The sequence below is a fragment of the Alosa pseudoharengus genome, unplaced genomic scaffold, assembly GCF_046254945.1.
Source record: "Alosa pseudoharengus isolate Yale_2024_CS ecotype anadromous, Long Island Sound unplaced genomic scaffold, YU_APseudo_1.1 YU_APseudo_1.1_scf_9, whole genome shotgun sequence".
Taxonomy (NCBI): domain Eukaryota; kingdom Metazoa; phylum Chordata; class Actinopteri; order Clupeiformes; family Clupeidae; genus Alosa; species Alosa pseudoharengus.
Window position 1 is genome coordinate 18,113,737 of NW_027468881.1, and position 14,956 is coordinate 18,128,692.

At 41.3% G+C, this 14,956-nt stretch overlaps 1 protein-coding gene and 1 long non-coding RNA gene across 2 annotated transcripts in view; one reads left to right on the plus strand and one right to left on the minus strand.

The window, feature by feature from the left end:
• On the minus strand, positions 1-9,548 carry LOC143114294 (uncharacterized). The gene is made up of 3 exons (XR_012984885.1): positions 9,461-9,548; positions 1,260-1,423; positions 1-648 (listed from the first exon to the last, which is right to left on the minus strand). It is a non-coding gene; the product is annotated as an uncharacterized LOC143114294 (long non-coding RNA).
• hdac6 (histone deacetylase 6) overlaps positions 9,313-14,956 on the plus strand; it is a 19,506-nt gene continuing 13,862 nt past the window's right edge. The window contains exons 1-14 of the mRNA XM_076275821.1: positions 9,313-9,376; positions 9,994-10,114; positions 10,895-11,008; positions 11,197-11,282; positions 11,840-11,924; positions 12,031-12,071; positions 12,303-12,399; positions 12,500-12,597; positions 12,832-12,936; positions 13,020-13,088; positions 13,325-13,451; positions 13,811-13,876; positions 14,161-14,220; positions 14,728-14,817. Coding sequence (XP_076131936.1) covers positions 10,031-10,114; positions 10,895-11,008; positions 11,197-11,282; positions 11,840-11,924; positions 12,031-12,071; positions 12,303-12,399; positions 12,500-12,597; positions 12,832-12,936; positions 13,020-13,088; positions 13,325-13,451; positions 13,811-13,876; positions 14,161-14,220; positions 14,728-14,817 — 1,122 coding nt within the window. The 5' untranslated portion in view covers positions 9,313-9,376; positions 9,994-10,030. The remainder of the gene's footprint in view (positions 9,377-9,993; positions 10,115-10,894; positions 11,009-11,196; positions 11,283-11,839; positions 11,925-12,030; positions 12,072-12,302; positions 12,400-12,499; positions 12,598-12,831; positions 12,937-13,019; positions 13,089-13,324; positions 13,452-13,810; positions 13,877-14,160; positions 14,221-14,727; positions 14,818-14,956) is intronic.

Here is a 14,956-nt window from a genome sequence, read left to right on the forward strand (position 1 = left end):
GAAGTATGCAAATCTCACTTTTGCCGTTATCCACTGACAGAGATACGGGGATTCCATGTATTACATTATAACAATTGCTTTAGAATGGTTCAGACCATGGCTCTGGTTCAAACCACATGCGATAGATAATCTAGATTTTACATCTGAGTTTTCTTTTTTTCTTCAGGAATACCAGCACAGTAATCTGTTATAGAAACAGATTTGATTTAATCAGTCAAGATAGTTCATAATTCCATACTGAATCAAAATGGATGATAGTCTGTGGTACAGTAAGTGTGCTTCATAAATGGTTCTGTTTGAGTCCAATTGTCTCAATACATGGTGCTAGAAAATACATAGTTCTGTTTAACGCGTCACAACATAATCAACCATACACTGTAGCATTCATTTAAAACATGAATAGGATGAGATATAGTGCCCTGACCTTAACCTGAAAGACAGGCAACCTAACGAATCCCAGGCAGATTAATATGAGTGAGACAGAAGGGGGTCGAGTGTAGGTTTTGCTAGAGTGAATAAATCAGTTGGGATTGAGAAAGAATGACAGCTTTGTGTGATCCAAAGAAAGTGCCAGTGTTACAGACATCTTCACAGTGTTAGGTCAGGTGGTGATCCTAGCAGTGTTAGGTGGTGGGCCTTCAGGCAAAACTGTTAAACAAAAACAAAAAAAGCTGTATAAGTCACTTCAGCAAGACCCATCACTTCAAGGTACAGTACAGGAAAAAGATGGCGTTCAGAGAGGGGGACATGGCAGAGCTGAGGCGCGTGCAAGGGGAACTCAAAGTCAAGCTGAAGGAGGCTAAGGAGGACTACAGAAGGAAGGTGGAACAGAAGTTGCAGGAAAACAACTTGAAGGAGTCATGGGACGGCATGAAGATTATCACTGGCCTGAAGAAGAGCAGCAGCTCTGTGGAGGGGGACCTGGACAGGGCGAACCAGTTGAACCACTTCTACAACAGGTTTGACTGCCCTGCTCCAGCTCCAATGGCGGTGGTCTGTCCACCACCCCCTGCTGACTCAGACACGGCTCTTGTTTGCGTGCCTGCCCTACCCCCACCTCCCAGTCTCTCCAGCTCTGCATCTCGGTGACACCCAACAACCTAAGCCACCATCACCTCACGCCCTGCCCCCGCCTGACACCTCCTTGCCTGTGCCTGTTGAGGTGTCCACGACTCTGGCAGCCTTGATAGGGACATCAAGGAGGTGGTCATCCCCCAGCCCCCACCCCCACACTCCCTCAATACCAGTGCAACACTCACCTCCATCACTGGATATTGCACCCCTCCCCCACATGGCGATCACGAACAATGAGGTGACAACGACCTCAGTCAACAGCCATCAGACACACAGATCCCAGATGCACCCTCCTCAGGATGTTCTACCAGTCTGTTGTTGCCAGCGTCCTCTTCTATGCAGTGGTATGCTGGGGAGGAAGCACAAAGAAGAAGGATGCAGGGAGAATTGACAGGCTGGTAAGGAAAGCTGGCTCTGTAGTGGGAGCTGAACTGGAGTGCATCACTTCAATATCTGACAAAAGGACCCTGAACAAACTGATCAACATATTGGACAGTGAGTGTCACCCACTCCACAGCACTATTGCAGAAGAGCCTGATCAGCTGGAGACTTCGCTCACTGCCTTGCACAACAGACTGAGGAAGTCATTTGTCCCCAGGGCCATTGAACTGTTCAATGCTTCACTTAAGGGAAGAGGAGAGGACTTAAGGGAAGAGCACTTCTCTGCATAGTCTGTCTGCCTCTTCACCCCCTCCATGTTTGAATACTGTCTGTCCACAAGCACTTTCTACCACTGTCTTTCTGCCTCACTGTTTGCGTGCTATATTAGCACATTAGCACATATGCATAACCCCTCCCTGTGGCCACACTTATACCTTTTCTTAAAATAGTTATATATATATATAGATATATAGACTTATTCTTGCACTGTTGCACTGTTGGACTTACTCATTTGCACTATCACCATGACCACTATCACCGTGACACTCACTCACACAGAGCACCGTACCTTACTATGCACAGGGAACAGTGTTGTAATGTAACGGAGTACAATACTTCGTTACTGTACTTAAGTAGAAATTTCACGTATCTGTACTTTACTTCGCTATTTAAATTTATGTCTTATGTCTAACTTCCACTTTTACTCCACTACATTTCCTAGATAAAATGTATACTTTTACTCCGTTATATTTCCACTAAGCATCTTCGTTACTCGTTACTAAAACATAAAATTAGAAAAAATGTGTGCGACTGCAATAAGGGAGGTTTGGCGAATCACTGCTCCTAGATTGCATTACACGCTGCCCGCTCTATTTCAGCTCTTGTTTGTTGCTAAAGGAGGAGAACGCACAACCGAAACCGCCATGGAAGCACGAGCACCTACTGGAGGACCTTCCGTTATCATAGATGACCCGACGATAGTGGTGAACTCGGTGAACAGGGTAGTGGTAAATATAACGTCATACACACGTGGCCATATTTGCAAGGAATGTTTCTGTACATCGGCTACCTGCCCTAGCGGCCTGTGAAAGGCTATTTATCCATAGCATCGCAGGAGTTGTCTTCAGTCCAAGAAGAGTAAGACTGAATCAGGCCTTGGGTGGGTAATCGGGAGAATTCCCAGTGGGCTGCTTCACTTTTGGCCCGTTTGAGGAAACAAATATTGACATTTGTCACGTTAGTCTATCTTTTTTCTTAAAGTAGGACACGTTCCGCATTCTGTGCATGACACCAATGCAATGGTTCTGCATGGGTTGTAGCCTACGTGAGGGAGTTCTCCCCTCCCAAAAAGAGTTGGTTGGGTCCATATAGTCTTTTCCAAAAAGTTTTCTCAGATACGGATAACCAAGCCGGCCCTACAGTAGACACAAGCGTCAGGAAGGATAGAGGGTAGAAAGAGGCCAGGAGAGAGATCAACCAGTCGACCACTGAAAATGATGAGCCCGAAATTAGTGATGAGGAGGCCATGACTACAGGGACAAGTAGAGAGGATAAATTATTATTATATAAAGTTATTTAATGTAAGAAAGAACAATTACCCTACATGATAAACCTATATGCCTTGTTTGCTCAGAAGAGGGTGGGCTAAAGGAGTAGGCTAAATCACCAAACAACAATATACAGGGCTGCCAACTTTTCAAAAAACCTTGGAGTGAGATTTGGTGGGGCCAACCAAAATTTTGCTGCGTAAATTTTTGTTTGGCTCATTCAGCATTATACCGTACAGTAAAAAAAACGCACATCAGTGGTTCTCAGGTGTAGGGACCAGGCATGGACGGATTATGAGCTTTCGGGCCCTTGGGCCCAGATGTATTAAGGGCTCCCCACTAATTGTCGTATATGTGGAAGGGGGGTTTGGGGGTACTCCCCCAGAATTTTTTTAATTAGTTTAATGTGATTTCCTGTATTCTGGTGCATTTTGGGGATGGGCAATACTAAATTCAATCAGATTCATAGCCTACATCCTGATGTGTTGATATTGAAGCAATGATTCCATGCAAAGGCTTGGGCTTCAGGGCCCCCTGACACCTTGGGCCCCTGGGTCTGGGCCCGGAAGGCCCGTGCAGTAATCCATCCCTGGGACCAGGGTCCCAGAGTTATATGAACATTGGTATCAAAGGGATCTAGCCTACTACTAGGACCATGGGCGTCGGAGGCATTGTGAAAGTGGGTGGGACATTTCAGCGGGGGGTATGGGGGTCCTCCCTCAGAATTTTTTTTTTGGACTAGATGCAATTTCCTGAATTCTGGTACATTTTAACAGGTTATTTAGATACTTCTATATAACAAAATAAAGCCAGCCTACGAAATTAATAAAAAGTAAATCATGCATAATTTAAAAATAACTCAATAGGCTACTTGGCTTGTTGCTTGGGCTACGCAATAAGGTTTCCATTACAGCACCGCGGACGTTCATCAATGAACGTATGAAAGCGGATGGTTTGTTTGAAATCCCGACACATGGAACGTAATAGTGATCATCAAATACCTCCCCAGATTTCAGTGCCCATCAGTCCCAACATTTAACAATATAATCAAACAGTCCAAAAGTAAATTAAATATCAAACTAAACCGAAAATGTCATGCTTTAGAAGGCCTACCAGTATGCCGCTCCAAGAAACGCATGTCTCAAAATAAAACTCGCATAAGAAATAAAGGGCTGTCTCGAATACAATCCTGCCCCTAAAGGCCTGTACTTTGTCTTAAGACCCCGGCCATAATTTGAGGATTTACAGTATCTAAGTAGACAAACTGGCTTCAGATATCCAATAGAGTGAATAGAGATTGTGCAGTCTTAGCTGTGGTTAGTGACATGATGCTGTTAATGGGGAGTTTTACATAGCCTAGCGTAAACCTATAGGTTATTATTTATTTGGCATACCTATAAGGCTTTTTACCTTATCAAAAGTGAGGGGGACGACTGATCTCTTCAACACTGCGGGGGATTTGGCGCTTGTCACTGTGTGTGTGACAGAAGCGGAATGGGAGAATGCGTGTAACAAAAAAAAAAAGTTTATGAGCGATTTACGCGAAAATGGAAGAATCCAATGAAAATGACAATGAAGCACTAAACAGATGCTGAAAACAGCACTGGTATTTCACATGGCAAAAGTGGGGGTGGGGGGTCCAAACTAACAATTTTAAAGAGTGGGTGGGTGTTTTGTAAGAATTTAAGAAATGTTTGTATATTTTGCATCAATCAGATGCACTTTCAAAATAAATTCAGAGGTCAGACTTGCTTATTTTTATGGAAATATTTGTGCTGTAGCCTACGCTATTTTGCACTTCAGAATTATAACCATGCACGCGCAGGTGGAATAGTTATGGTGATATTGCAATAAGTTCACAACCACAAAAACATATGCTACATTTCACAGTTCAGAAATGTGTGTACATTTCAGCACTCTATGAAATTATGCAGAAGTGGTCACCTGTGTTATTCAGCTAGTTTATTTAAGATAATATATTGGTCATTGTAATGGCCATAGCCTATAGCCTACATGCTATTCCTTTTTCAGGATGTACCCATATCTGCATGATGGGAATGTTTGCATATGGCTTATGTCAGGCTTTATATCAATATTTGTGTCTCGTTATTTGATTTTCTTCATATTTTTGCATTAATGTCACTAGGAAGCATGCCAATATAAATATATTCATTTATCTGTAATGGGATTGGCTGGAACCTGACAATATAAGAACCATGATAGTGGGATAATCTATGGCTGAGCAATTTACAAAAATGTATGTAGGCCTACTGACAAATAGTTAACATTAGAATACATTATAATTTCGCCCCAATGAGGCTATGTAGAAATGTGTTGCAATTTCAAAACCGGATTACTCAGGAACCGCTTATTGCACAGAGGCATGCTTTATATCCTCGTATTCGGTAGGTTTGCTGTTTATTGTGAAATAGGGTTTTCCACGTGTTGTGTGAAGGGTTAGTGAAATATTAAACCGAGAGTAATGGGTAAATGCAAATATGATTAGCCTAAATTGCACGTCGGTTCAATGTTAATTCTCTCGCGAACCATTTATCACAGCAACTTGGCGCTAATATCATTGGAAAGCTTAGATTCCGCACGTTCACATGATGTGTGATATCATATGTATAGGTTTAGTTTAGTTGAACCTCATCTGCCAGGTATTTGACCTACCAGGTTGACACTTCAGCGTGAAAAATACTCAATAATACTCAAAGCATAGGCTACCTGAAGCCGGGGAAATGCAGGGGGGGATGCGCCTGGGATGGCTTCTGAAGTAGCATCGCAAATGAGAGAAAATTTAGAAAATTCCACAGACAGGGGGTGCTCTTGAACCCTCTCACTGTCTCTGAAAGCATAATAGTGGCTCAACAGGTAGATCTATAGATAGGCTAAACTCATTTTTCAGGCATCTGACCGACCGGGTTGACACTTCAGCGTGAGAAATCGGGGGTGTGGCGTGTGAGCGTGTGAAACTAATCAAATGCGTGTGTCTCACGGCCAATGCGTGAGAGTTGGCACCTATGAATATAGCCTACCCATGCAAAAAACATGTAGCCTAAACATTAGTTCAATATGCCTCTTTGTGGAAGCATGGGATAGGCTACATTTCAAAGGCTTTCTTTCTTTCTTTCGGTTTTGGTAACTAGTAGGAATATTTTGGTAATAGTGGAATATTATTTGTTAACTTCTCAGTTGAAGTGAATTATTATATAACCTTTACACATTTGTTGAACCATGGTACTAATAAAAACTACAAGATAGTAAGAGCTGAAATGTTGCTTAATTTATCCAATTTCCACCACTATGGTCGGTCTTGGGCCTGAAACTCCCGGGCACTGAATTCTGGCAACTTTGAAAACCAGCTTCTTTCGTAAGCCCTAGAAATGCTCATGCCACATGACCAAAATGTTTTCCCTACAAGCAGGTCTTTTTTTTTGTGTGAAAGAAATAAGTTATTTATTTTTCATTTCAGAGAATTGTGCCTAAAAAGTCCTAGAAAAGAATGTGATTTGATTTGATGAGTGAGATTAAGAAGATATGGGAACCCTGAATATGCTTTATGCTTTACTATAAGAAAGCCAAAATAAAGTTTTATACTTTTTACTTTTTTTTTTTTTTTTTTTAAGTATATTTTTGGGCTTTTTATGCCTTTAATCAGATAGGACAGTGGAGAACGACAGGAGGTGAGTGGGAGAGAGAGTTGGGGTGGGATCCGGAAAGGACCACGGGGCGGGAATCGAACCCGGGTCGCCGGCGTACGGTGCAGGTGCCCCAGCCAGTTGCGCTACAGCTGGGGCCTATACTTTTTACTTTTTTACTTCAAATACTTAAGTACATTAAATATCAGAAAATTACTTTTGATACTTAAGTACAGTATATATCAGATACTTTAAGACTTTTACTTAAGTAATATTCTAAAAGGCAACTTTCACTTCTACCAAAGTCTTTTTCTAGTACGATACTTGTACTTTTACTCAAGTATTGCTTTCTAGTACTTTATACAACACTGACAGGGAATCACAGGCTCAGTCCCTGCCTCAGTCATTGCAAGCGCCTCTTGATTGATTAATCACCACTATGTGGATACTGTTTTTAGAATTGATTTAGATTAAGTGTTAGTTAGTATAATTTGTATTTTAGTATAAATCTTCTACTGTCCTTATTGCTTAGTTGTGTTTTTATATTATATACTTTTAATTACTTTTTCTGCTGTAAGTGAATGTGTGTGTGTTGTCTGTATGCTACTGAGACCTTGAATTTCCCCTGGGGGTCAATAAAGTATCTATCTATCTATCTATCTATCTATCTATCTATCTATCTATAACAAAACCAAGAGCAGCCCACTCAGTGTTGAGAGCCAAGTTCTGGTTCTGACATATCTGTTGTTGATGTGAGATCCACAATGTGAAAGCACACAGCGTATGTCATAGCAAATGAAATGAAACATAGAAAGACAGTAAAATATTTAGCCTTTTCTAACCTTGTAGAAAGGGTCAGTGCTTTTCTGGGTGGGGCACAGGAAATGCTGGACAAAGCAATGGGGCCTGCGGATCCACTGGACTTAAGGTGTTGGAAACCGGCATAATGGTGTACGTATGGCAGTATCATCATAACTCCTTCATAACTGTTCCACTCTGCCTCTCTTCCTCCCTCCTCCCCCTTGCCTCCATCTGTTTCACGGGTTGACCACATAGCTCTGCTCCTCAGCCCCGCGTTGGAGCCACATTGTGCAACGCAGGAGGCTTATGGTTTTCCGGACTTTCAGAAAAAAGTGTAAAAGGAAAGGGGAGATGCACAGATGGAAGACTGCTGGTGATGTTGTGGCTGCGCTCCCACACATTTCAGAGTGGCATGTTGGTCATGTTTTTATTTTTTCGCTTCCTCTCCTCTGAGTGTGCCCAATTTTATCTAATGGGCTGAATAGCCATGTGAGGGAAATGGCAGCGGATGACACAGGGAGATTAGCAACCACAGGACACGTCCAGCTAACGCACAGACCCATCCGTTGGTGCCCATGGCCTCAGTAACTCCCTCCCATGCACATACACAGACGCACACGCACACACACCCACACACTTTTGACACCTGCATCTCTCTAACTGACTGTTCATTGTTATTTGTGATGCTGAAAACCACTGAATCTTTCTCTCACATCTGTCAACCTGACCCAAATCACACAAACACTATTACACTTACACTAGTTACACTATTGTCAACAGTCTGCACTGTAACTGGAAAGGCATCGTTTTTTTTACTTAGCATGGTTTTGCAAAGACACTTGTAATATTATCCCTGAATGGAAGGGAGAGTTTGCCAAGGATAGATGTGTGGTTTCATGCAGGTGAACGTTATGCTATTGTTGACCCATAATTTCTCTGAACAGCTTGTTCCACCTGACAGTGGGAAGAAACATGCTCGTCTAGTAATACTGTACAGTACTTAATGCCCAAAATAAACATGTCAGGAACTTAAATCCAAAAACACAATTCCTTGACAAAAAATAACTGCACTACTTCAACTGTCAAAACTGCAGTTTTCTCAATCTCAAAATTCCAGTTTTGGAGAAAATATTTGCAGGTTATATGCAGGAAATGCAATATTTTGGACATGCTGTATTTACTGCAGAAATGCAATATTTTCAGCATAAAAATATCATTGTACTATTGTAATATAATACTATATTGTGTTATTATACTTAAAAATAAGTAAAAATGCTTTCTCGTCCCATAACTGCAGTTATTTTTGTAAGGGTTTCATTTCAATTTCTAACACTCAATACAAGTGTGGTTTGGAATAATCATATCCACACAATCAGATTTCAGCCACATGGATGATCCTCCTTTAAGCATCTAAGGAACTGAACATCAGGTTATATAATGTTGCTGTGTTTTTCGTTCACTGTGAAATGTCCCAGCCTTTCTCCTCTCACATTCAGACTGATATGTCTCCCATAGTTTGTCCAGTCCCATAGGATTTTTGCTGCACTGTGCAGTTTGTAGCCTACATGCATTGTCTGCCACTGTTCATATCATGTCCCTGAACTTTTAGTACCTTACTGATGACCTTCTAAATTAACTGCACATGAAGTGGTATGATAAACATCAATAAGAAGTTACGCCTAAATTCCATAAACTGATGACAATTTCAGAGAGGACAATGTGAGAAGCCCTTCAACAGGTTGTTTGTGAAAAAGTTGTGAGTAATTTAATTTCAAGTATCATAGGTGACTCCATGCAACAATGTAGCACTGGTTGCTCCAAAATAAAACACATTGACGTCATTATTTTGCGACTTTCACAAGCTAGGGGCGTGTGATACCTCTTCGTGCTTTGTAAATGGTTAACTAGCATATGGACAACATATCATAAAACGTAAGTGTAGTTCATCCATATTCACATAAGTCTCTTCTTAACCTATGCTAGTGTAGTCCTATTGCGGATATGAATTGGTCTCACCTGTTTATGTCCAGCTCAAAAGTGAAAAAGTGGCGCTGTGAAAGCTGACAATAGCTAGCCAACGAACATAGGGCTTCCAGGCTAGCGCGCATTATTTTTGAATGTTGGGCAGTCGGTTGAACCGGTTGCTAACATATCTAGACCACCGTTTGAGGAAATTCTTATCTGTATGTCTTACCGGTGCCAAGAAAAGTATGATAGCCTACTTTCCTGGTATTTCGAAAACGCATTCAAAGTAGCCAAGGAGAGAAGTAACAGTTTATAACATAACGTTACACTGCTAAAGGCAAATTTAGTTTACTAGTGATGATAAAATCACAGACTGCATGAAAAGAAAACACTTGTTTATTAAAATATTATTACTATATAATGCACCTCCATACTTCATTAATACGTATCTTTGTGTCACCTTTTAGATAGGCCAGAATAATTGTTCACATTTCCGGGCTTTGGATCTCATGTTTGTTACATGTTTTAGCGTTATGGGTCCGATATTTGGATGAATGTTTGTTTTATTTTATGACCTGTAATAGACGGCTGCAGAGACTAAAGTGAAGGTGTGAGATTGAGATGGATTCTGGTACCGACCCCTCCGGACCCATAGTGTCCAAAGGTTCTGTCAGATCGCCACAGCCGACAGACATCACAACCAAAGTAAGCAAGTCACAATAACCATCAGGTATTGCATATAAGGTCCCCCCAATTAGCTTCAACAGCTGTGCATTGCAACATTGTTGTTAATTAAACATTTCCATCTACCCTCTGGATGTACATTCTTCAGCTTTTGGCTCTCTTGAAGACCCAGCCTGCATAACATTTTATTCAAAGTACACACTTATTCTAGATTAAGCTTTGTCTGTGTGATAAAGATTAAGACAAGAATGTGTTCTGTCTTTGAAAAGTTGTGACTGAGATAAATAATGAAACAACCTTATTTTTGTAGGTGTAAGTGTAATCTATTACCAAGTCCACCTGCAGTGCATCTTACCTATAACAAACTGAAGGGCAGATCCTGTTAAACCTGTTAATATTTTGTTGAAAGAATAATAATGAGGATCTTTGAAAAAGTTTACTTTAAAACAATCTTGTGTTCAGTCAGTGCATATCGGGTCTGTGTGTTTTCTGTTATATTTTAGTATCTGAAGATCGTAACGGATTTAAGAGTGTAAATCACTCCTAGAATACTCTGACAACAATGTTATAGTGGTGGCTGCTCTTATGTGTGAAATGAATTACCGGTACACGTGGAGAACTCAGATTGCCAAGTTAATTATTACCATGGCATCTGGAATTTGACTCCTTAGCTACGGGTGTTTTTTTTTTAAATGACAAGGGTGAACATTTAAAGGCCTGTCAGAGCATTTCTGACAGTGCAGACCTGTCGTGCTGTTGTTCGTTGTATGCAATTCTTTATGAGCTTTCTGTTCCCCACAGAGGGAAAGCAATAAGGGTAAAGGCAAAAGGTCCACCCTTCAGGAAGCAAGAAGAAAAGGAAGAATGGACAGAAGCAAAGGAGAAGAAGAGCTAAGCAATCAGCTGAAAAACATGGTTTGTTACAAATTGTTTTCACTTTTCTTTAGTGTGTGATAACCTGCACATTAAAAGCAGTGAGAAAACGGCAAACAAAATGGGAAGAGAATAACTTGCATTGATGCTCTCTTCACTGCATGGCTTACCAGTTTTGAGCTGAAAAGCTCTTCACTGCATGGGTGTCTGTCTCTATGCTCTGTTTGTAGGATTTGCACAGCCAGACTAAAGCTGCTGGAACAGGTCTCATCTCCTCAGACATTTTCACCCAGTACCACTGCCTTTGGGATACAAGGTAAAAGCATCTTATGAATAATGCCGTTGCCTGGTAACTGCACTTATGTTTAGGGTTAGCCTTAATGTGTGCATTTGGTATCTCTCTCCATCTATTTTGTGTCTAACCTCACACACACACACAGATATGGTTGACCCCTCTGCCTTTTTTCCAGAAGTACATTGGATTAAACATTGATGCAACTTGTGTTTATTTGTAAACAATTAAGCCCCCACTGTTCTGCCATCTGGTATTCATTTACAGTTCTTGTTTGTATATTCCTTATATCTACAGTCACACAACTCATCAAGTAATATAACAAAATATCATGTTTTTGGTGCCCATGGTTGTTTGCACTTTAATTTGCTTTCTTTGATTTGTCACCCTTTTGGACTTCACAATACTTGGGTACATAATGTAAACTATTTTTCAAGTATGTATAAAATAAATGGAAGGAGTACTGCCCAATTAAATAAAACAAACACTTGTAAATTGGCTTGGACATTCATTTCAGTGTCACTCAGGTTTGTCACAACCACAGACTATGAATTATTGTGCTTTTGGTTGTCACCGCTTAGTCATCCAGAATGCCCGGAGAGAGTCACTTCTGTGATGGACATGGCTGAAAAGCAGGGCCTGCTTGCCCGCTGTGTGCGGGTTGATGTAAGAAAAACTCTTTATTACTGTAGTGTTGTTCCAGCAGCCAAATATTGCCGGACCTCCATTCCTTCAGTTCTTGACTGTACTTTGTCTTCTGTTTTCATTTTAGCCAAGAGTTGCCACAGAGGAGGAGCTGTTGCTTGTTCACACGTAAGTCATGTTTTACTTATTCAGTGTTTCTGAGCTTAGTTCCTAGCCTTCCAGTACTCTAAGGTCTTGTGCTCATTAAGCCTTTAACTATGTTTCTGATACTGTGGCCAACCAGATGACTTCTGAGTGACTGTGAATTTGATGTTTAACTTTTTTAACATTAGACGGTGATGCTTCAAAGGTAGTGTATGTTCTGTTTAATTTGAAACCATGCCCCTGGCCTTTTTTCAGGAAAGAATATATTGAGCTTATGACGCGGACAGAGAAGATGACGGAAGAGGAGCTGAAGTCTCTTGCTGACACCTACGATTCCATCTACATCCATCCAGTAAGTTGACTTGTGTAGAAAATTGCTCCTACAATCTGGCCATGATGTATGTGAAGGGCATGTCTTAACTGGGTCTTCACTCTGGTGCCTTCTTCCACAGAATTCTTTGCAATGTGCTACCTTAGCAGTGGGCGCTGTCCTGCAGCTCGTAGATAAGGTGCTGACATCAGAGCTCCAAAATGGCTTCTCTATTGCCAGGTAAGTCATAGTGATCATGCTTTCTTTAGGGATGCCCAGCTTACCTGCTAGAGATGAGGTAAACACACTTCTGTTGTATTTATCAGGATCTTTACAGGACTTGCTAACAAGGTCTACAACATGTATTAGGGTTGTTGGCCTATTTTAGAAATTGTTCACAAGGAATAACAAATTCCAGCTACACATTTATGTTTTGGTGTTATAACATTGTGTATATATCCATCTGGTTTACAGGCCACCTGGTCATCATGCACAGGCTGGCCAAATGAACGGCTACTGCATGTTTAATAACCTGGCAATAGCAGCACGCTATGCTCAGAAGCATCATGGGGTGAAAAGGTAAGTTGTTTGTTGTTTTCTCAAGGCCTTTAGAAAATGCACTGACTGCACATGGCTCATGACGATCATCATTGTTATTTTAGAGTCTTAATTGTGGACTGGGATGTGCATCATGGGCAAGGAATCCAATACATTTTTCAAGAGGATCCAAGGTATGCCTCCTTACACAAAGTACACAGTTTCACTGTTACTTTGAACACTGCTTTGAATTCATAGCTATACAACTAGCTACATGGATATAGGACATAGTTGTGACATTGTGTAAGAACTTCTTGTTCTTCAGTAATCAAGAAAGGAATATGTCACATTTTACATAGTGAAATTCTAACCCTAACAGTAAGTCTGTGGGTGTCTCATCCTCTCTTCTTACCTGTGTGTGGTACTGCAGTGTGCTGTACTTCTCCGTGCACCGGTATGAGCAGGGAGCGTTCTGGCCTCACCTTAAGGACTCGGACAGCAGTGCGATTGGCAGCGGTCCAGGAGAGGGCTACAACATCAACCTGCCCTGGAATCAGGTGGGCTACTGAGTGCTGACCGCGTTCTTCTCACTAATGAGGCGGGGCAGTTATGGGCTCAGGACCATTTGCCAGCACATCACTTTCTCCTCTCTCTCTATTTCTCTCTGTCTCTGTCTTTTTCTCTCTCTCGTCTTCCCTTTTGTTTCTCTCCAACTTTCTCTTTTTACGCTGTTTTTTTTCTGTACTTTTTTTGTCCACTCTCTTTTTCTCTCTTTCTCCGTTCTTTCCTTTGTTTCTGTCTCAGACCAACACACATGTCTTATCAACATGGCCAATTGTCTTCTATCTCATCATGTTCTCTTTGAGTTTGTGTTGGTATATTTCTGAGCCTCTTCTCTGTTGTGTCCTCCTTGTAGACGGGAATGAAAGATGGAGACTACCTGACGGCGTTCCACCAGCTTCTCCTGCCTGTGGCCTATGAGGTACAGACAGAAGATCGAAAGAAAACAAAGATTTAGTAGCTTTGGACAAAAGTGTTTGCCAACTACTTCAGCTATATAACAGAAGAAGATGATGGCGTTATCACTTTCTACTTTTCCATTTAAAACATGGCATGAGGTGCATGCGCATTTAAACACTTTGTTATAAGTGCCACAGCCTAAGGCACAAGTCTATAAAGCATGGCATTGTGTCATATCTGCTTCATTAAGCTGTGAGGTGAATAGAGATGGCTGTTGTTGGTATCATGTCTGTTTCTCCCCTGCAGTTCCAGCCAGAGTTGGTGTTGGTGGCAGCAGGTTTTGATTCTGTGGTCGGTGACCCCAAGGTAAAGAATTGCTCTTTAACGTTTCCTAAGAAATATGAAGTATAGGCATATAACTGTATATAGGGGTATGTTTACAGTTTTTTTTCAAAAGGGGTCTTTGGCAATTTGATCACAAGTGGACAGCCAGGACACATCACTGTTTACACATGTATCCAAGGTGTATAGCTAGAGATGTTGTTGACCATTTGTGTTTACGTTTCAATACTGCCTATGTCACATCCTTTAAGACTTATTGTCAGGGATACATCAGAATACAGTAGTGTTTACACTACAAAAGATGTGGTCAAATGCATCCCTGACCACCTCGGCAAGTGGTTTAAGTGATCGAATCACAATACATCTTGGTGGTTGTTTACATGTGTATTTAATTTTCTGCTTGTGATCAGGTCACCCAAAATGCATTTTTAAAATAAGTATGTACATGCAGTAACTGTCTGGTGTTGGTATCCCATGCCATTTCATGAATTTACCTTCTCTCTTGCATGTGTGCTGTTTGTCTGTCTACAGGGAGAGATGTCCGCCAGTCCTCAGTGTTTTGCTGTTCTTACTCACTTGCTAAAAGGTTTAGCTCAGGGTAGACTGGTGCTTGCCCTTGAGGTAACAGCAACAAAACACACCTTGCCTCCACTTGCACACTTACAACAGTGATTAGATCCAATTTCTGGATTTCTCGGTTTATTGAACTCAGGTGAATGACACCTTGGCAGGGTAAAGGGGCAGCCGTGGTCTACTGGTT